Source organism: Colletes latitarsis, chromosome 11, assembly GCF_051014445.1.
Source record: "Colletes latitarsis isolate SP2378_abdomen chromosome 11, iyColLati1, whole genome shotgun sequence".
Classification (NCBI taxonomy): domain Eukaryota; kingdom Metazoa; phylum Arthropoda; class Insecta; order Hymenoptera; family Colletidae; genus Colletes; species Colletes latitarsis.
In genome coordinates this window covers 10,210,108-10,230,203 of record NC_135144.1, presented here as the reverse complement: position 1 = coordinate 10,230,203, position 20,096 = coordinate 10,210,108, and the positions used below count along the sequence as shown (strand labels likewise).

The 20,096-nt window shown below is 37.2% G+C and overlaps 4 protein-coding genes across 10 annotated transcripts in view; 2 read left to right on the top strand and 2 right to left on the bottom strand.

The window, feature by feature from the left end:
* The window catches only part of LOC143348641 (uncharacterized), a 69,094-nt gene extending 54,125 nt beyond the window's left edge, over positions 1-14,969 (top strand). For all 7 annotated transcript variants that reach the window (XM_076779164.1, XM_076779163.1, XM_076779168.1 and 4 more), the window contains 9 exons: positions 3,939-4,250; positions 5,537-5,761; positions 5,999-6,307; positions 6,503-6,802; positions 7,252-7,557; positions 7,678-7,980; positions 13,120-13,264; positions 13,333-13,493; positions 14,609-14,969. In XM_076779164.1, the coding sequence (XP_076635279.1) occupies positions 3,939-4,250; positions 5,537-5,761; positions 5,999-6,307; positions 6,503-6,802; positions 7,252-7,557; positions 7,678-7,980; positions 13,120-13,264; positions 13,333-13,493; positions 14,609-14,943 (2,396 nt within the window). In that variant the 3' untranslated portion in view covers positions 14,944-14,969. The remainder of the gene's footprint in view (positions 1-3,938; positions 4,251-5,536; positions 5,762-5,998; positions 6,308-6,502; positions 6,803-7,251; positions 7,558-7,677; positions 7,981-13,119; positions 13,265-13,332; positions 13,494-14,608) is intronic.
* Positions 14,970-15,107: 138 nt separating this feature from the next.
* Vlet (COMM domain containing 10 protein valette) lies at positions 15,108-16,306 on the bottom strand. Its single transcript, XM_076779204.1, has 3 exons — positions 15,925-16,306; positions 15,454-15,817; positions 15,108-15,379 (listed from the first exon to the last, which is right to left on the bottom strand). The coding sequence occupies exons 1-3, from the start codon at positions 15,951-15,953 to the stop codon at positions 15,179-15,181; spliced, it is 594 nt and encodes a 197-aa protein (XP_076635319.1). The 5' UTR covers positions 15,954-16,306; the 3' UTR covers positions 15,108-15,178.
* On the top strand, positions 16,154-17,513 carry LOC143348650 (putative methylthioribulose-1-phosphate dehydratase). The gene is made up of 5 exons (XM_076779196.1): positions 16,154-16,359; positions 16,516-16,610; positions 16,685-16,953; positions 17,011-17,212; positions 17,289-17,513. The coding sequence occupies exons 1-5, from the start codon at positions 16,333-16,335 to the stop codon at positions 17,407-17,409; spliced, it is 714 nt and encodes a 237-aa protein (XP_076635311.1). The 5' UTR covers positions 16,154-16,332; the 3' UTR covers positions 17,410-17,513.
* LOC143348643 (CWF19-like protein 1) lies at positions 17,207-19,748 on the bottom strand. The gene is made up of 3 exons (XM_076779174.1): positions 18,655-19,748; positions 17,910-18,564; positions 17,207-17,839 (listed from the first exon to the last, which is right to left on the bottom strand). Exons 1-3 carry the CDS (start codon positions 19,266-19,268, stop codon positions 17,540-17,542), a joined length of 1,569 nt encoding a protein of 522 aa, XP_076635289.1. The 5' UTR covers positions 19,269-19,748; the 3' UTR covers positions 17,207-17,539.
* Between the last annotated feature and the right edge of the window lie 348 nt (positions 19,749-20,096).

The window sequence follows — 20,096 nt, the reverse complement described above, 5'->3', positions numbered from 1 at the left end:
ATGAATCCACATATAAGAAAGGAAATTAGTGTATTGATATTTCGATTATATTCAAAATTTGAACCGATTAAAATAAGTAAAAATTAAATTGAAGACAACTGGAATTCTTTTTCTGTCAATTTCAAATGCAAAATTAATCTATTTTTTAAGGAATCGCTCCCTTAAAAGTTTAGAAACCAGAAATCAATATTTCTGATCGATTAAAGAAATATTTTATATATATGGTGTCTAAAAAATGGATGGAAACCGAAATTATGTCAACATCTACAAGTTTTTTTTTGTAACTTGAAGAAGTAAAAATTTGTTGTTCTATTGATCCATAATTATGAAAAGTACTTTGCGCTAAATATCGCTATAAAAACGACGGCTCTAAATGGATTGGCTTTTAAGTGTCCAGTGAATAAGATTAATAAATGCGATCGCAGGATTTCTGCTCACGGCGCGCGTCGAAAGTTCGAATCATCTAAAGAAAGTGAAATTCTCCGACAAAATGCTAGTAAAGTATGGATATCCACTAAGAATTCCTTCCACAAACGGAATATGGAAACAAATGAAAGAATCCAATTACGGAACAACGCAGCAGAAACGATGCGACCTATTGTATAAGATGAAAGACTCGATGGCGTTACGCAAACCACACATCTTCAACACTATAGCAGATGTTATACATTATACATCGTGCGTGTTATGCAGCATGTCCTGTTTACCTAGAAAATAGGTGATTAACAACAAAAGTTGTTAACGAATTTAGTAAATTATATAATTGAAATTAAAGTCGACACCGAGTAGTTATTTCCAAACTAGAAATTTCTACATCCAAAATTTATATACGAAAAATGCTTGTGTCGTGTCACGTTTCAATTTAATTAATTCTAAAATTAATTTTCATTTATTTTGATTCATTCGTTTTTTAAATTTAACTAAACATGGAATATGAAAGATTGTTCAACGCGTGGAAAGCTGAGCTAGTTTTGTTTCACTTTCCACTTAGGTAATTATAGAATATATATCTGTTTTCTAAATTGTCTGAAATTCAGTACAAAAAGTGTGAACATATTTCTAAGGATTATATGAATTGTATTGTGTTTTAAATATGATTTACCGACGCAAAACGTTTGAAAATCATTAAGAACGTTTTTAGAAATTCTTTGTATCGGTGCCTTTGACGCTAAAATTGTAAAAAGTGCGATAAGTGAATCACTTTGCTCGCTTTGAATCATTGTGCTCGCGGGTTTCCTGTGGATCCCCTTTTTTCAGAAATATTTCATTATAGATCCGTCCCTGTGTCTATTTGCACATAGTGACGCGCGACGCAAGGCGATTGTCTACGTGACTGTCGTAGCTTCCTGCCCGATGTGTCCTACATATATGTTCAGCTGAGTTCCCTCGAATCATGGTTATAGTTCAAAGCATATCCACATTGTAGCAGAACTGTGAACGGAACACTGATTTTAACACTAGATTAACGAACATAGCTTGCACATATTTTAATCGAAGCTCGTTACATCGACAGTTTCATTAAAATATTGTTCTCCTTTTAATTAGAATATATATTCATACCTTTTTATAAATTGTTAGCAAATAATATTTGTGGGTTCTGTGACTTTAAGTACGGGGAATGTGAAACTCCTCAAACTGATTAGATTTGTAAATCTAACGTTAAGCAACGAATTGGGGACTTTGAGGGCTCGAATTCGATTAGAGTATAACTCGTGTCCTTTTTATCCTTGGTACCAACGTGAATTCTCTGTTAGACCTCTCGTGACGCTGCAATGCTTACATATCATTATAAAATTGGAACAGTATAATGATATTACACCGAATAATATGATAAATATCAATATAACCTTGGCCCTAATTGCTCACCAATACAGGGTGTTCGAACACCCCTGGGAAAAATTTTAATGGGAGATTTTAGAGGCGAAAATAAGACGAAAATCAAGAATATCAATTTGTTAATGGAGGCTCCGTTAAAAAGTTATTAACGATTAAATTCAAAAATTTTTAATCGTTCTGGAAAAATTATTTTTGGTTGCAGGGGTCAATTATAAGCATTTTTGGTGAATAGACATATCCCTGAAATCCTACCCACTTTCGAGAAAAAGAATCGGGTAGGTGTTAAAATTTTTTGGTAGAAAAAAAAATTTTTCAAATCGTTTTAAAAAAATTTTTTTCGTTTCCAAGAGTCGATCGCAATCATTTTTGGTCATTACACATACCCCCGAAATCCTACGCATTTGCGAGAAAAAAATTCCTTACTGAAAATCTAATGTGAGGCCAGAAATGCTTCCTTGAAATTTCATGCGTATCTTTAAAATGTCATAACTTCTGAACGTATTGGACGATTTTAATGTTTAAAAAAGCAAACTACGCGTATTTTGGTGGAGAATATGTATAAATCGCAAAAATATTCGAAAAGTTGATCCTTGACCCCGTAAACTGAGAAAAACCCAATAAAAATGGTCCAATTTTCAAACAGCCATAACTCCTACAATTGTGAATATATTTCAATGAAACTTTTTTCTGAAGTAGAGCTCATGGGTACCTACAAAAAAGTATTAGACAACTTTTCTGTAGGGCGTCAAACAAAATTACTAAAAATCAAAAACGAATTTTTAAGAAAAATCGACGGGGGATAGGTGCCTAAATTTTTCGACGAAAAAAAAAAATTTCAAATCGTTCTAAAAAAAATATTTTTGGCTGTAGGGGTCAATTACAATCATTTTTGGTGAAGAGTCATATCGCCGAAATCCTACTCATTTCCTAGAAAAAAATTCGAGGTGTGAAATTTTTTGACAAAATTAAAAAATTTCAAATCGTTCTGGAAAAATTATTTTCGGTTGCGGGGGTCAATTACAATAATTTTTTATGAATAGACCTACTCCCGAAATCCTACCCACTTTCTAGAAAAAAATTCAGTACGGGCGGAACTTTAAACGTTAATAACTTTTTAACGAAATCTCCATCAACAAATTAGCATTCTTGATTTTCGTCTTATTTTGGCTTCTAGAATCTCCCATTAAAATTTTTCTCAGGGATGGCCGAAAACCCTGTATATCTAGGATCGAAGTAAAATATGAGAATGAAAATACTAGAACCTAGACTGGAACGAGTTATAACAAAAATGGAAGTAAAAAATTGATAATCGAATATACAGACTGTTCGAAGTGGTAGTCTTTTAAAAAGTGCCAAACAGAAAATGTTCTTTAACGGCTCTCGTTGCCACGCTCTTCGCATTTCAATCCCCGACGAATCCTTCGATTCAGAGATATCTTGAAAAGCTTCTTTATGGATGGCCAGTTGGCAATTTAGGGGAACGTGATCCTAATTACGGATTGCTGTCGAGTAATTCAGAATAGTTCTGGAATTGTCAAACGTGCCCGACAAGTTACGAAGCCTCTCATCGTTGCTCAAACAGACCACATTCCGAGCGATTTCCCTACTAGGAATTTTTTGAAACCAGACTTCTATAATACACATCCTAATTTATAGGATTCTTTGTACTTTCTTAAACTTTTAACGAACAACACCGATCGACTTATTATTTTTCTTAAATAAGTAAAGTTTTTGATCTTGAAGCACGTTCGCTGTTTATCAAACAATAGATTTACTTTTACCAATTATTTGTCCTATATTGGCATAACTTTCGCCCTCTTAATGTAACTTAAAAATTATTATACTTTAAGAGTAGTCTCCGCCTTCTTTCGACTCGTTTCTGATTATTCTCTGATCGTAGTTTCGATCTGGAATAGATTGTTGAGACTCGATCTAACTACAGAAGAAAAGAAGAATAACGTTTAAAATGGTAACAGTGTAAAGTACAATGCGTTAAGGAATTTAAGAATCGAGCTAAAAGGAAACGTTTAAGTAAAAGATATGTTTCCTGGGTTGAAAGAAATTGTTTAACTAATAATTCTACTGCGGTAATCTGTTTACAGGTGTACCGGTTACAGAGGAACCCGATGAAGCGACCACGGTCAAAACAGTTGGTACCAATTCGACGGTCGTCGTCGATCCTGAAATTCAGGGTCACTCGATGGACGACATACTTCCTGGAACGAAGGCACCACCGCCAAATCCAGTGACATTCGTGGATGTTCCGGTCCACACGGAAACGGAACTCGGCTCGTCGGTGCTGCTGGCATGCAGAACCGCCAATCCTGTGGCCGAGTGCCAATGGTCCTGGCAGCCATTGCCGCCTGTTCATCTGCCGCTTCCGGACATCAGTGAAAACCCAGCAACTTCGACGTGTCAGTTATCGATCATGATCGCTCTTTTTATTACAAATTCATAGCGCGTCGAAGGTCGAATCGCACCATAAACTAGTAACCTTCGCGCTACAGTCCTCTCTCTCGATAGGACCGATTCGAGTTACACCCCACCCACTCAAAGTACAAAAGTATTTTTTTAATGAGACGTCTCTGTATTCTTCTGCTAAATCAATTTCTAGTTATTCGTTTTCATAGCCTTAAGGGGGGAAACTACTGTGGCGGCTGAAAATAAAATTTTCAAGAATTTTTTGGGCCTAACTATGAAACTTTTTCTGATAAATGTTTAGTGTTTTCGAAAGTACATTACTTGAACTACTTCTTGTTAAAATTATGTAAAATATAGTAATTGTAAAATTATTACAGCCATAATAGGAATCAGCGTGAGAGAGTGTAATTTGTTAAACAAGAAATCATGCAATTTTTTTAGACTATAAGACAGTAGGTTCAGTTGCACGTACGGATTTTTATTATAAAATGGTGGAACTTTGAAGGAAGAATCAGTGACAAAAAACTGTGACAAAATCAATATTTCTTTTAACGTCACGTCGAAACTAATTATTCGTAGTAAAAAGTGTTTTTATGGCTTCCACGATTTCAGCCGTTCTATTTGTTTAAAACGAAAAAAACGAAAGAGATTCTCAATCAGGATACATTGTTCTACAACAGAAGGACAGAACAAAATTAATAATTACAAAGATGGCAACGTTTTGAAGAAGAAATATCGATTTTTGTTGTTGTGTTTAACTTTAGCAGGCTAAACAAAAATAGAAAAAATAATGATGTTGATTTCATTGCACTACGAACTATAGCGATACATGTACTGAAGGTACATGTCAAATTTCAACGAAATCGGTCAAGTTGATCTTGAGATATCATGGAAGCCAGTTCAGAAAAGACAGTTTTCAGAAAAACGCATTTAAACAGAAGGGTCAGACCGTTTAGACAGGCATATAATTTCGGAGTTTTAGTTTTAGGAGTTCCGTAATATGCTTTTGCACATATATTTCTGAGATTATATCCTTTAAGAAAATGCAAAACAAAGAAAAATCGAATATTTTGGCGGTTTACAGTGGCCCTTAATTACTCTTCCACCTCTTGTCCTAACTACTCGTTATTAAAAATCCATTAAGAACGACTATAAGTCACGAGTATAGTTTTACGAGTTTCAAAGCGGAACTGCAGCCCTAGAAATAGTAAAGAGAATTCGTATGACGTTGTTTTATGGTTCGAAAATTCTATTAGCAATAGAAATTTGTAATTTATAGCCACCACAGTCTCGATGATTCAGACGACAACCGCGCCGACTACCAATCCGTTGCCGGTACGACTGTTTCCTGCCTTCGGGAACAATAGCAACGACTGTTCCGTAAGATTCTCGAGTACGAAGCACGAGCAGACCGGATACTGGACCTGCGCCGCGAGAACTTCCACGAACGATCCTTTCACCAGTACGGAACCTGCTAAGCTGAGCATCGTCAATGAGAATAAGGGTATGGAATGTTCCATTGTCTCTTCTCATTCTTACGATTGAAGATCAAGTACCATTCGACTCGATCGAACGATCAAATTAATGATGGATGATCGAAACGGACTGGGAAGTAGTGCTAAATTGTTTTCGATCCTGATAGAAATTCTCCCTTCGTCGCTTTTTATTTTCGTTCAAATAAAACTCATGCCATGAAAAGTCGGCTTTTAATTAAAGATTGTGAGAAAATGCGTGGTTCTAGGACTTCTGGTCGCATTTGCAAAACACGATAGCGTCGTTGAGGTGCCAGCAGGATCGTCGGCGCAAATAATGTGTCAACTGAGGTCGCCTGTTCGCGAGTGTCAATGGTCGTGGCGGCAGCTGAACCAATCGCAGCCCTGGAACCTCGAGGTGAAGCGATTTCCAGCTTTCGGGAACGACACCACGGACTGCAGCATTAAATTTAAAAACGTGTTGCCAGAGCAAGAAGGCTATTGGACCTGCGGCGCCAGGATCGACCCCAACTCCTCGTTCACGCAGTCGAATCCCATTCGGTTTCTGATATCGGAAGGTTAGGGAGCTAAAACCTTATTTTATTTTTTCCTATGAAATCAAGAATCAAAAATAATATTCTAAAAATTGTTATGGAAAGAATCATTAGCAAGGAGTTGTTCTTTACTTAAGTTGAAAGCAATGATAGCTTAGGAGGATGAGTTTCTGATGTCCCCGGGCAACGAATTAAAATATTGCCGTTCTTATTTCACAGTTGAGTTCGTACAATTGTCCAGAGGGATTCAAGTGGCGCCCGGAGAATCCGTGCTGCTCAGATGCCTGGTGAACAAGCCGGTGGTCCAGTGCGAATGGTCCTGGAGGTCCTCGAACTCCAGCCAGGAGCCATTGTTGGTGAAGAAGTTTAATCCGAACAAGGACACCGACCACGACTGTTCGGTGCGATTCAAGAATATTTTGTACGAAGAGGAAGGCCTGTGGACGTGCGGCGTTCGATTATCGCCGGAAGGAATTCTTCACGAGGCACCTCCTGCGACCGTCAGTCTCTTGCCCACAGGTAACAGACTCGACTGTTCGAAGAGGATATTCTTGGTCTAGACACGAAATTTTTAGGCCTTCTTTGTGATTTTTTAAAAAGAAATCCGTCAACTTCTTTGTATTGGGATTTCGATGCATTTATTTACCGATGTTCCGTGTTTACACAGAATTTTTTTCAAGCGAAAAAGGGTCTCTATAAGTAAAATTACGAGGTGGTGATAATGAAATGTTTAGAATGGCTAGAAACTTAAACAATCATACAAATATGGGCACTCATAAAGAAATAATGGAATAAATACTAACGCTCAAAACAGAAATGACAATAGGAATAATTTCGTATAATTTAGACTTGGCAGTGAAAAATTAATTATAATTAACGGAAAGTGTGTTACAAGCTGAACTACAATTTTGTTATTAGATACATTTATCTAGCGATCAATCGATGGATATATTATTCCATTATTTCAGCCAAAGTCAGCATCGTTGAAACGCCGACGGACACTTCCGTGCCAGTCGGTACCGAGGCCACGTTGAAATGTATAACAAGCAGCCGCGTGGAGAAATGTACGTGGACGTGGAAACCGCTTCACGGAAACGATCCAGAAGTCGTCGTTCAGGAATTCCCAAGCAACGGTGACCTTGGCAGAGATTGTTCCCTCACTCTCTCGCGCGTGTACGCCGAAAAACAGGGTCAGTGGGCCTGCCAGGTGTCGATTAGCTCCCTCAACACGGTGCAGACCTCTCCCTACGCCAAGCTGACCGTCTTCGAGCAAGGTAACTTCGTTTTCGGTGCCTCGAATCGTTCCTGAATTTTTTTCGATTAAAATCTACCAACGATTTCCGGATTCTCCCGTTTCGTTCGATCGCTTGCAACGCACGGAAATGATGTTTCAGACGAGGTGAAATTCTCGGAGCTGTCGCAGGACTTCCAAATCGCGTCCGGTGCGACCGTCCTCCTTCGATGCGTGACCTCCTCGGCCGTGGAGCAGTGTCGATGGTCCCTGACCCCGGTGAATTCGAACACCACGGTGGTGGTGAAGCAGTTTCCAGCGGCCGGAAGCGAGGCCAGGGACTGCAGCGTCAGGCTGAGCTACGCGCTCGCGGAACAGGAAGGACTCTGGACCTGCGGCGCCAGGATACGCGGTAAACAGAACTACACGGACGCTCCGCCGGCCAAGCTCAGCCTCCTGGAACCAGGTATCATCAAATCTTGAGACGGATTCGCGACATTCCTTCCCACGGTGAGGGTGTAAAGCATTATCCGATCGATCATCGATCTGTGGTCGACGACGCAACGGTCGCGATATCGTCGAGTGTTTATTGCGAGGGCCATAGATCGGCCATAGATCCTAAAGAGTGTGCGTATGTTATGTATATATCGTTACTGTACGGGATGAGTCACACCCTGCAGCGGGATCTGAATCATTTCGCCAACCGTCGATGTTACAGAAAATAGCGTCGAAGGATACTCTTCGTCGCGAAGGTTACCTTCGTTTTTTTTTTTTCTTCTTTTTAATAGAATCGTTGCATTCTTCGTCGAAGGTCGCATCCGTTAACGACGATTATCTCCTACGGAGTCATAATATTTATAACCGCCGCGATTATTCGTCGATGCATATCTCTAAGCGTCGTCTTGTTTTTCCACGTCGAGGATCTTCGTAACACCGAAGTCTATTAAATTCATTAGTCGAGGAGTGTTTGTAGAAAATGTAACGATATACTGGCTAAGCACTATACGAAATTGTATATTTTATTTGTAGAGAAGCTTATTGCAAATTTAGCGAGTGATAAATATAGAAAATATGAAGAACCAAAAATATGTTTCTTTTAATTTCTTGTCAGGAGGCAAAAATTTATTTTCTTGTATCTCGAGTACTGCAATTAGCAGAAGTTATAGTTTGGAAAATGGACGGTGACCTTCGATGCTCTGTGACATTTACGTTTCGCAAAATATTTCGATTCCAGCGTGGACTCAGCCTGTCCGACGTATACATGATTCGTGTCGTGCAACGAATATTAACATTTACGATCGGTATCGGACGTTACCGAGCCGCCGACAGAAATTCGGTGACCGAGTGTGGACAAATGGACGGAATCGGTAAAAGAATACTCGTTGCAAGGACGAGAGCATCGATCACGGATCTCGGCGTCGTAGGACTCTGGAGTATATCGCGTCTAGGTTCCTCGAAGACTGTTGTGGGTGATGGCATCGCGGTGGTGATGGAATCTGCATGCCATTTAAAACTTTCGTATCGATCGTGTGCATCTATGCAGAACGCCTGTCTCTTGAGAATCAGTCATCAGCCACGTGTGCACGTGTATGTAAAAGGACGTACAAGAAATACGTTCGTTTTAACATTTCACAAAGCTTGCTGTTCAATGTTTATCGAGGGACGATCAACCGACAATTGTATTTTTGGGATTCAAAAATGAAAGTTAAGCGTTCAGGGTAAAGTTCGAGAATTTCTAATCACATAGTCGTGATTCAATTCTAAAGAAATTTTTATTTAAAATACAATGATTAAGAAAAACTAACTTTTATGCATTGCAGTTACTAATTAAGAATATTTTTTAATACGTTATTCAGTGCAAGTCATTATGTCCCACATAGAAGTACTAAAAGTCAATTTAAAAGTAAATATTAGAGAAAATGGAAAAGGAAGAGCTTGTATTTTCCAATTTTGTTTATTTACCATATTTTTAGAGAAACGAAGGCGACCACTTTTTTAAATGGTCTGCTGCATAAATTTTTGATATCATATGACATATAAAATACACACTGAGGCCAGAAATAAATTTATTATTCCATTAATAAAACGATAATATCGACATCCTGTGACGTACAAAAATCTATTCATCAATCCGACAGTAGAATTCAGCGTTCGGTCTTCGATACGATCAACTATACGTCCAAGAATCCGCTATGTTTAGAAGGAAGAAAAAGGAAAGTAACTGAGATTCCTTCCGCGTTACAGCGCATCTGTCACTCGTTCGCATTTGCATTTATTAACATTATCAGATCGTCTCGATGTAACATTGTTTTGCCGTCCGTAGTATTGTTTTTGTCGCGTCGACGATTTATCTGATCGTTAACGAGCGATAAGCAATTTTCCTGTTCGTCTTTTTTAGAAATCGTATCGTTAGGGGGAACGCTGAATAACGCTACCAACGATGCCACGAGTCCCGTAACAATATTTCCCTTGTACGATTCGCTCGTTTATCGTCCCTCGAGCATACGTGTTTCTAATTCTGTACTTCCTATATAAAAAGAAAAAAAAAAAAAAAAATGTTTCAAGCGTATTTCGTCGGATACGCTTTGAAAATCGCGCACCTTTCGTCAAATAACATCTATCGCTAAATGTCATTCACCCTTTCTTATTTATATGCTCAACGGCAGGTCTACGCTCAAATGATTTCGCATTTAGAATAGTTAGTAGCCGCGTTAGGCACGCGAAACGTATTGTATGTATTAAGTCCCATCGCGAGCGCTCTGGCTGCATTTTCTTGTCATTCCTTCGTATTATTTATTGTCGAAAGCCGCTGTTGACAGGGAAAGTTTTCGCGTGGCCGTGCTTCGAGAATACTCGCTCGCGGCTGGTCTGCGTTAATTCTGAGATCCGATCTCGACGATCGACGCAATCGAGGAATCCAATAGCCTTAGCGACGTTTCCTCGTCGAATCGGGAGCCCGAGAGATATTTCAGCAGAACGATTTTCTCGTACGTAATTCGAGGCGCATTAGCTAATAATTATTTAAAAGACTACGCAAGGAACATTAGCATTAATACTTTGACGGCCATTGTCACGCGTACGTGGCTTCATCAGGCAACCGTTACCCAGCCGCTGTCACGTGTACGTCACTTCACTGTTTCGGTTGTAATTTTATCAGACTCGTGATGTTCGATATGGTATCATTCATAGTTCCTCGTAATAATATTCTTAGCATACCCGGTGTGATATATTAAACATTTATTACTCCAGACAGTCGTATCAAGCTATTCGTTCAAAATAACGCAAGGTTGCAGCCACAAACTAATATCCACCGTTATATATTACGTCCACAGCTACCAAAAACGTTAAATTTACTCCCGTCGGGGAATAATACCCTCGGAATTTATTTTTATGAATAACGTGCCGGCCATCAAAGTGTTAAGATTAAGAATATTTATTTGTTAAGCGAAGTAGGTCCTTTAAGAGACTCCAGTGTGCTAGGAACAACTTGTACCCCGTTTCGGGGTTGAGGAACAGTCAGGTTCGAATCAAATCCAGACCCAAACGACGATACTACGAAAATTTCTGTCATGCACGATCACATGATGGCCCATAATAAAGCAGGATTTTAGAATATTACGATACGCACTTATTACTATATACTCATTATATCCAACTACATGCTAAAATTAACGCTAAGTAGACAATTTTTACTGTTAAGCTTCTCGTTTATAAAAAGGTAGACGACACGGCGGTGTCGTTAATCGGTCGGATATTATTTACGAGGTAATAATAATCGCATTCGAAGCGAATCATCGCAATTAGGCAAGGCACAAGTGACCTCCCGCCATTTCCACGGGATGACCAAAGATGGACAAAATTTCCGTTCGAACCGTGTACCGTGAACATTCTAATTTTCATTCTAAGAACGATGGATAAAATGTTTTCGTTATTTTGAGTTTTGCGTACAGACAAGAATTTTGACCATCTCTGGAGGAGATTTCCGGTCGCGACGGAACAGGGAACTCGGAACACAATGCGTGCAATAAATCAAACGTTAGAACGCTTCGTTCGAAGTTAATTAATATTTTCGTGTGCCATTGAATTACTGTTAAGTTTCCAAAGTGAGCAAGCAATTCGTGAATCTGCATCGGGGCGGATCGTGCGTTTCAGCGTCAGTCTCCGGCATTGTAAACGATTTCTTTGAATAAATGATAATACGAAAACTGCGATCTTTCTCATTGTCACCGTCTACGACACGTTGCTAGAAAAACGGGCATTTTTCAATTAATTCACGAATTAGCTATCGAGTATATAAAACCACGTGTATTGTCATTAGTCCGTAGATAAGTAATTTTTTGTAACCGAACTTATAGTTTTGTTCAACAGCATTTTTCTAAAAAGGGCTAATAATTCAGTGTATATCTGAATGTTACGATTTTATTTTTCATGTATTATCACGTAAAAAACAAAACCACAAAGGTTCTGACCATGACGATAAACGAGCTAAAAACGAACTGAAATTATAATTTTGGCCAGCGGTGTATATGGTATTAGGCAAGACAGTAGAAACTATTAAAGAAACGTGATTTTTAATTAATTCATGAATTAGCTATCGAGTATATAAAACCACGTGTATTGTCATTAGTCCGTAGATAAGTAATTTTTTGTAACCGAACTTATAGTTTTGTTCAACAGCATTTTTCTAAAAAGGGCTAATAATTCAGTGTATATCTGAATGTTACGATTTTATTTTTCATGTATTATCACGTAAAAAACAAAACCACAAAGGTTCTGACCATGACGATAAACGAGCTAAAAACGAACTGAAATTATAATTTTGGCTAGCGGTGTATATGGTATTAAGCAAGACAGTAAAAACTATTAATGAAACGTGAATATAAATGCTTGTACACACCACGGTGAATCGGTTAACTAATACGCTCGAGAGCTGAAATGTGACGAAAATGCAGAAAAGTGTGAACGCTGCTTTACCGTAGTCTGGTCGAAATGAATTGGCTGCTCAAGGCCACCGAATAACCATATCGTTTGGCTACGCTCTGCCTCGCATACATTCCGTGTCTGAATCACTTAAGAACACCCTAATTAACTAAAGCAATAAAAGCGATAACAGAGCTGAAATTGTTAAATATCTTTCCACGACTCTCTAAATGTTTAAAAAATGAAATAAAAAAATGTTGCGTTCTTTAGATCGACAGTCGATTGAGTTCTATCCGACCAGAGTCGAAGAACTTTCACGTTTCTGGAAATCGCGGCAGACATTAGACATTGAACATTCTATATTCCTAAGTATGATTATTAACACCACATCTTTCACGCTACTCGCTCCGACACCAAATTGCCTCGTAACGTTTCTTCCGATCTCTACAAAATATAAAATACTGCAAGAGACACACATTGAACATTTGTCATACATTAAATACACACTTTTCTCCTGGCAACGAACGTGTCACATTGCTTGCGCACAATTCAAGCACATTCGAATGCACAGTCGGTTTTTCTTAAGGACCTGCACCGAAGAAGATAATCATCGACGCTTTCGGTGATTGGGTAAAAAAGATTGGAAAAGATCGCATTGATTACAGAAAGGATTGATCATTTTTAGAATCAGTGACTATGGCACTGTGGGCTACGCCCCATCAAATGGTTACGCTAGCGTGTAAAGTGGAAACTGTATTATCGGAAGTGCAATGCCACTGGTTCCATGCGCCGAAGATCCATGTTTATCAAAACATGACCGGCAACAAAAGGTAACTAACTTCCGGCGAAACTGCCTGAAGCTTATTTAAATATTTCTTCATGTTATTCGATCTTTCAGGCATAATATACAGATGGACTATGGTGCGGGGATATGTACATTACAATTCAAACCCGATCATTCAGATTTAGGACAATGGACGTGTAAATTCATCGTCGCCAACGGATACGGTGACGAAGAACTGGGAAGCGCGACTCTCGTTCTATTGAATAGCTTAGGCGGTGTGTATTATTAAAGGACACATACAGGGTGTTCGGCCACACCTGGGAAAAATTTTAATGGGAGATTTTAGAGACCAAAATAAGACGAAAATCAAGAATACCAATTTGTTGATGGAGGCTTCGTTAAAAAGTTATTACCAATTAAATTAAAAAATTTTTAATCGTTTTGGAAAAATTATTTTCGGTTGCGGGGGTCAATTACAATCATTTTTTATGAATACACATATCCCCGAAATCCTACCCTCTTTCAAGAAAAAAATTCGGATAGGTGGTGAAATTTCTCGGCGAAAAAAAAAATTTTTCAAATCGTTCTAAAAAAATTATTTCCGATTGCAAGAGTCGATTACAATCATTTTTGGTCCTTACATATACCCCCGAAATCCTACTCAGTTTCGAGAAAAAAATTCCTTACCGAAAATCTAATTTGAGGCCAGAAATGCTTCCCTGAAATTTCATGCGAATCTTTAAAATGTCATAACTCCTGAACGGATTGGACGATTTTAACGTTTAAAAAAGCAAATTACGCGTATTTTGGTGGAGAATATGTGCAAATCGCAAAAATATTCGAAAAGTTGGTCCTTGACACCGCAAAATGAGAAAAACTCCATAAAAATGGTCCAATTTTCAAACAGCCATAATTCCCACAATAGTGAATATATTTCAATGAAACTTTTTTCTGACATAGAGCCCATAGGTACCTACAAAAAAGTATTAAACAACTTTTCTGTAGGACGTCAAGTGAAATTATTAAAAATCAAAAACGAATTTTTAAGAAAAATCGACAGGGGGTAGGTGCCTAAATTTTTCGACGAAATTGAAAAGTTTCAAATCGTTCTGGAAAAATTATTTTCGGTTGCGGGGGTCAATTATAATCACTTTCGGTGAATAGACATACTCCCGAAATCTTACCCACTTTCGAGAAAAAAATTCAGTATTGGCGGAACTTTAAACGTTAATAACTTCTTAACGAAGCCACCATCAATAAATTGGTATTCTTGATTTTCGTCTTATTTTGGCCTCTAGAATCTCCCATTAAAATTTTTCCCAAGGATGGCCGAGCATCCTGTATAAGAATTCCCTGTACAGTGTTCCTTATATTTATTTGTACATTCTAGACGAGAAGTTGGGATGGATAGTAGGCGCTTTGACGGCTATGATTTTGTTCCTGATGATTATTGTAGTTGTTTTGGTAGTTTGCAAGGCGCGTCTGTTTGTCAGAAAGTCGTCACGAATTCTGGAAACTGCAAGTCCGTCGGAAAAGAAACAAAATGCACGGCTAAACGGTAATCGGTACTCCGAGAATCCGAGGAAAACAGATATACAAATTACTGCACAGGATAATCAAATTGCATTAAACATTGATAACATTCTACCTAACAGAAGTCCGCATTTATACGAACGGGTAGAGAAATACAGATCATCGAAAGTATATGAAAATATTCGAATGTGAAATCACTTTTATTTAGAAATTGTATCATACAAATAAAGTTATAAATATAAATAGAATTTTAGCGAAATATATGTGATACTTATAACTTACAATTAGACATAATACTTATTTAACCTACAAATATTAGAAACAATACAGAAATGCAATTGTAATAAATAGGCAAAATTAAAAAATATATTTATTTGTAATATACAAAGTTTAGTGTGAATTATAAATAATGCTAACTATTCAAGACCTATTTAAGAGCATCTAATTGAGATTGTAACTTTTCCAAATTCTGATACAACTTTATCAGTTCTTTTTTATCAAATTCAACAGTTAACTTAGATTCTTGTTCTCCTGTCAAATTCAGTTGCAACAATGTCATTGGACGTACATCCTTTTTAATAGTGGAAGATGCAGCTTGAATATTTAGACACCAATCGATATCTTTAACCTGAAACAATATATAAAAAAAAGTCATACTCTTTACATTTCATGAAATTACAAGTGTTTATCTTTATACTGTACCTGAACAGGAAATATAGATTGCTGTCTAAAGTTATCAATTATGCATTTGCCATAAGTGATCCATGCAATCAGAAATATTTGAACTTTATCTTCATTGATTTTAAAGGTATCCCTTAATGTGTTTTCCAATGTTTGTGATTTTATTATGTTACACGCAGCTTGCTTATAAATTAATATTATTGCATCTAAAAGTGAAACTAAATCATCCTTATTTAAGTCCAGAGAAACCAATAACTTTTCTTCCTCTTCCTCACTGAATATTTTCGGATTTACGCTGGACTGTAGTGTTTGACAAATACGATTTATGAGTAATCGAAATTTACTGCTATCTATTTGATTTGCTATTTTTAGGCCACGTTCAAGCCTAAAACAAACAATGCAAATATTCGATTACGTTTACGAAGCATCTAACAACTTCTAAACGAATTAATTCTAGTTGGATCGATAAAAATGATAAAATTTAAATATTACCGCGGTGTTACGGATATCCAAGTAGCCATGTTACTCAATACATTTATAGGTTAAACGCGATTTTAACATGAATTGTTGATAAAATTAAGAAGCATAAATATAATGACTAGCGTGAATTTCACTAATCAACACTTAATTTTTCAACAATAAGTCACATTCGGTTTTACATCACGAATTATGTACATATGTATATATGGGTGTGCCACCCGTAGAATTTTACACTTTATTCAGACTTATCTTTCTTGATTACAACAATTTGCGCGTCAACCAGATTTATCGTACGAACGTTAATGCACGTGCGCAAAAAGTGTTCACAGCCGTGATTATTGAATTTAAATTGATAAGAATTTTTTTATACTCGTATACAAAACGTCTCGTACAATTAGAAGTTGGTCATAAGTAATAAAAATGGCTTCGTACGAAGAGTATGATAAGGTATTATTTATTATCACAATTTTAATTTCAATTCACAAACAGGATATTATTTTATTTTAATTTCTAATTGTTCTCCACTTTAATTCTTAATAATGTACTTAAAAATATGACGTATTTCCGTATGCACAGTTAAATGAAAATTACTTCATTTTATAGGAACACCCAAAAAATTTGATTCCTGAATTGTGTAAACAATTTTATGATCTTGGCTGGGTCACTGGTACAGGTGGTGGTATATCCATCAAACACGAGTATGTACTGTTTTATTAATTTATTGCATTTTAATATATATTCATGTATCATTAATATTTTTGTATTTTTGCAGAGATAAAATTTACATTGCCCCATCTGGTGTTCAAAAGGAACGTATTAGTCCGAATGAATTGTTTGTCCAGGATATTGATGGCAAAGACTTAGAATTACCACCAGCTGAGAAAAAGTTAAAAAAATCACAGTGTACACCATTATTCATGTGTTCATATTTAAGAAGAAATGCTGGGGCTGTGATTCATACTCATTCAAAATTTGCTGTAATGGTGACATTACATTGGCCTGGGAAAGAATTTCGTGTTACTCATCTTGAAATGATAAAAGGTATAAATTTAAAAGATATAGAATTGTTGCTATCGTTTATAAAAATAATGTACACAGGTATATGGAATCAGAAGCTAAAACGGTCATATCGTTACGACGAAGAATTAATAGTGCCGATAATCGAGAATACTCCGTTCGAGGAAGACTTAAGGGACGAATTGGATAAAACTATTATAGCTTATCCGGAAGCGTGCGCGGTGTTAGTACGAAGACATGGTATTTATGTTTGGGGTGAATCATGGCAGAAGGCAAAAACTATGTACGCATTTTCTATTTTACTTTAACCGTTAGGTATATTTTTATTGTTTTTGTCTGTTGAATATTTTTTTGTGCAGGACGGAATGTTATGATTATTTGTTTGATATCGCATTACAAATGAAATTAAGTGGATTAGATCCTCTTGCAACTCCAGAAGACCACGAATTAAAGTACCAAAAGAATGGAACAGTGAATTAACAACGCTATTCTTATTCTGTTCTTTTATAAATTGTAATAAATTACTCTTTTTGTATATTTCACAAAATCGTCCGCATATAAACGTATTTACATATATTACAATACCAATTTGTTGCAGTTTCATACATTTTCACGTATCTAAATCGAACGGTTGAAACTCTTTTCTAATTTTGTTTGCTAATTCAATTTCCTCTTCTTTATCCATTTGACAATCTTTCCAATCAACCCTGTCATTGATATCTAAGATTCTATCAGACGCTAATACTTCTCTTCCAAATTGAAGCGGGAAATCTTTTTTAATTCTGTAATACAATTTTATTCCAGCCGGCAGTTCTACATAGAAATACAGAACACCCGGTTTTGCAATTTGTTGCAAATCCGTATGCATCGGCAGTTCGGTTATTTTAAAATTATTACACTCAGCCATTTCCTGAAATTGAAAACATTAAAAATTAATCACTAATCTACATTAATCGCGTATTAATAGTAGAAAAATTTACCTCAAACATTTCTTTCAGAGCAGGTGTTAGGTTTTTGTGAACAGGTATAACTTGTAGTTGACAATGAGATGTTTTGTAATTGCGTTCAAAGAATACAGGTACTTTATCCATAGTAGCATAGTATTTTGTTATAGCATTTTTGTACATATCCATTTCTTCTTTCACCTCTTTTGGTAAAATAGAAAGGCTCTGGTGGTGTGTTATTGGTAGCACTAAAAAGTGATCTTCTACTAATCCTCCTCTAGCAAGAGCAACATAAACTTCTGATCCAACAGATATTACTAAGTGCTTTGAAACTTCTGGACTTGATAAACAAAACCAGCATTTTGCTTGATCAAATTCTGGTTTTGGTCTCTTAATAGGTCCATCTGCATGCCTTGACCTTTTTGTAACTTCCTTAGAATCCATGTCATAAAAGAACTGTGTACGTTTCGGTTCTGCCTTCTGTGAAGAAGGTTGGTTAAATAACATTGATTTTGGATAAGGACTATCTGTCTCATCTGTAGTTTTCATAACTAAATCAGACAAACGCGTTCTATCAACAGGTGTCAAATTCAATGCATACAACCACTTCTTTTTTTGACTATTCATTACAGGGGCAAGTGCTATAAATCTGGTTGCTATTTCAATGTTACCTTCTTGTTGACCTTGATTCCTAAAAGTTAAGAAATTAAATTCATAAATAGAATTTTCCATGAAGGTATAACCGTACAAGTTTTTTAATATTAATAAAATGTTAAATCACCTATAAGGTGGTCTTTCATAATGAATTCTTTCTAAGGCAGACACATGATATCTTGGCTTTACTTGTACAGCCAGCCATGCAATCAATTTAGAACCCCGATATGTAAAATTTGGTTTATTAGGGTCTAAATTTGTAATGCCCATGGGCCAAGGAGAAGTCAACAATATATCAATACCACGAAAACTGGGTTGACCTCTTAAGCAAGAATTCTTAATCGATATAACATCACTTTCACTGAAGCAAGTGGGTTTTGATTCGGATGAATTGCTTTCTGTACCACTGACATAAGCTATTTTCAGCCCAGAACTGGCAGTATAAACTCCACGTTTCCCAAGGTAAGTAAGATTTTGACATATTTCACAACCATCTTCGTCTGGATAATTCTCCAAGTCAATTTCACTATTGGCGCCAATAATGTACGTCGGGACTGGAATATTTTTTGCGCCATTTTTGTATACCTCGAGTTCTATATTATTTTCACCGAAAAAGTTTCCGACGCATAACAGAAAGTCGAACGGGCCGCTTTTCTTATTGATAGCCTCAACTTTGTTAAACAAAAATTTGAAGTGACCCTCCACATCTCCACAAATTAACACCTTTTGTTTCTCACTCATTTATAATAATATAACCTACACTTCGATCAACGAAAAATATACGCAATCGATACAGCTCCAAACTTACTTTAAAACCGTATTAATCGTATAATTATAATAATTTTCCGTTTTCGATATTGAAATAGTTGTACAGTTATGTTAGATTTTATGGTATCATTATTTTACCGCTTTCAACGTAAACAACTCCACGAAACGTTCAGAATCGTTACTAGATAACTAGTTCGATCAGAAATCAGAGATGCCAGAAAGGCACCGAAGGTGCTCTCTCACACATGCCAGATCACGCATACGTGAGCTCGTGGAGTTTCGGAAAGTCGACAAAGGCAAACTGACATATGCCCTCTTTCTCGATTCTCCGAAATTGCCCGAAGTAATTTCGGACCGTCTCGTGGGAGTCGACAGAGAAAGGCTCACACTTCCCTTCTCGTTCTTGAACAACTAATATCCGACCTCCCGTCAACAGGTCCTCACTGGCCTCTGTAGACCGCTGCTGACCACTCCTGGAATTTCTGACAACGTATAACGATTACTACTGACGTCTGCCAGCCTTCGCTGGCCTCTGCTGACCGCTGCTGACCACTCGTGGAATTTCTGACAACGTATAACGATTACGACTGGCTACTGTTAGCCTCTCCCAGCCTCTGCTGGCCTTTACTGACCACCGCTTATATTTCTGACAATGTATAACGATTACTACTACGGACTTCTGCCTGCCTCCGCTGGACTCTGCTGACCGCTACTGACCACTCCTATTACTTCTGACAACGTACAACGATTACTACTTCCTACTGCTTGCCCCTGCTGGTCTCTGCTTCCCTCTGCTGACTT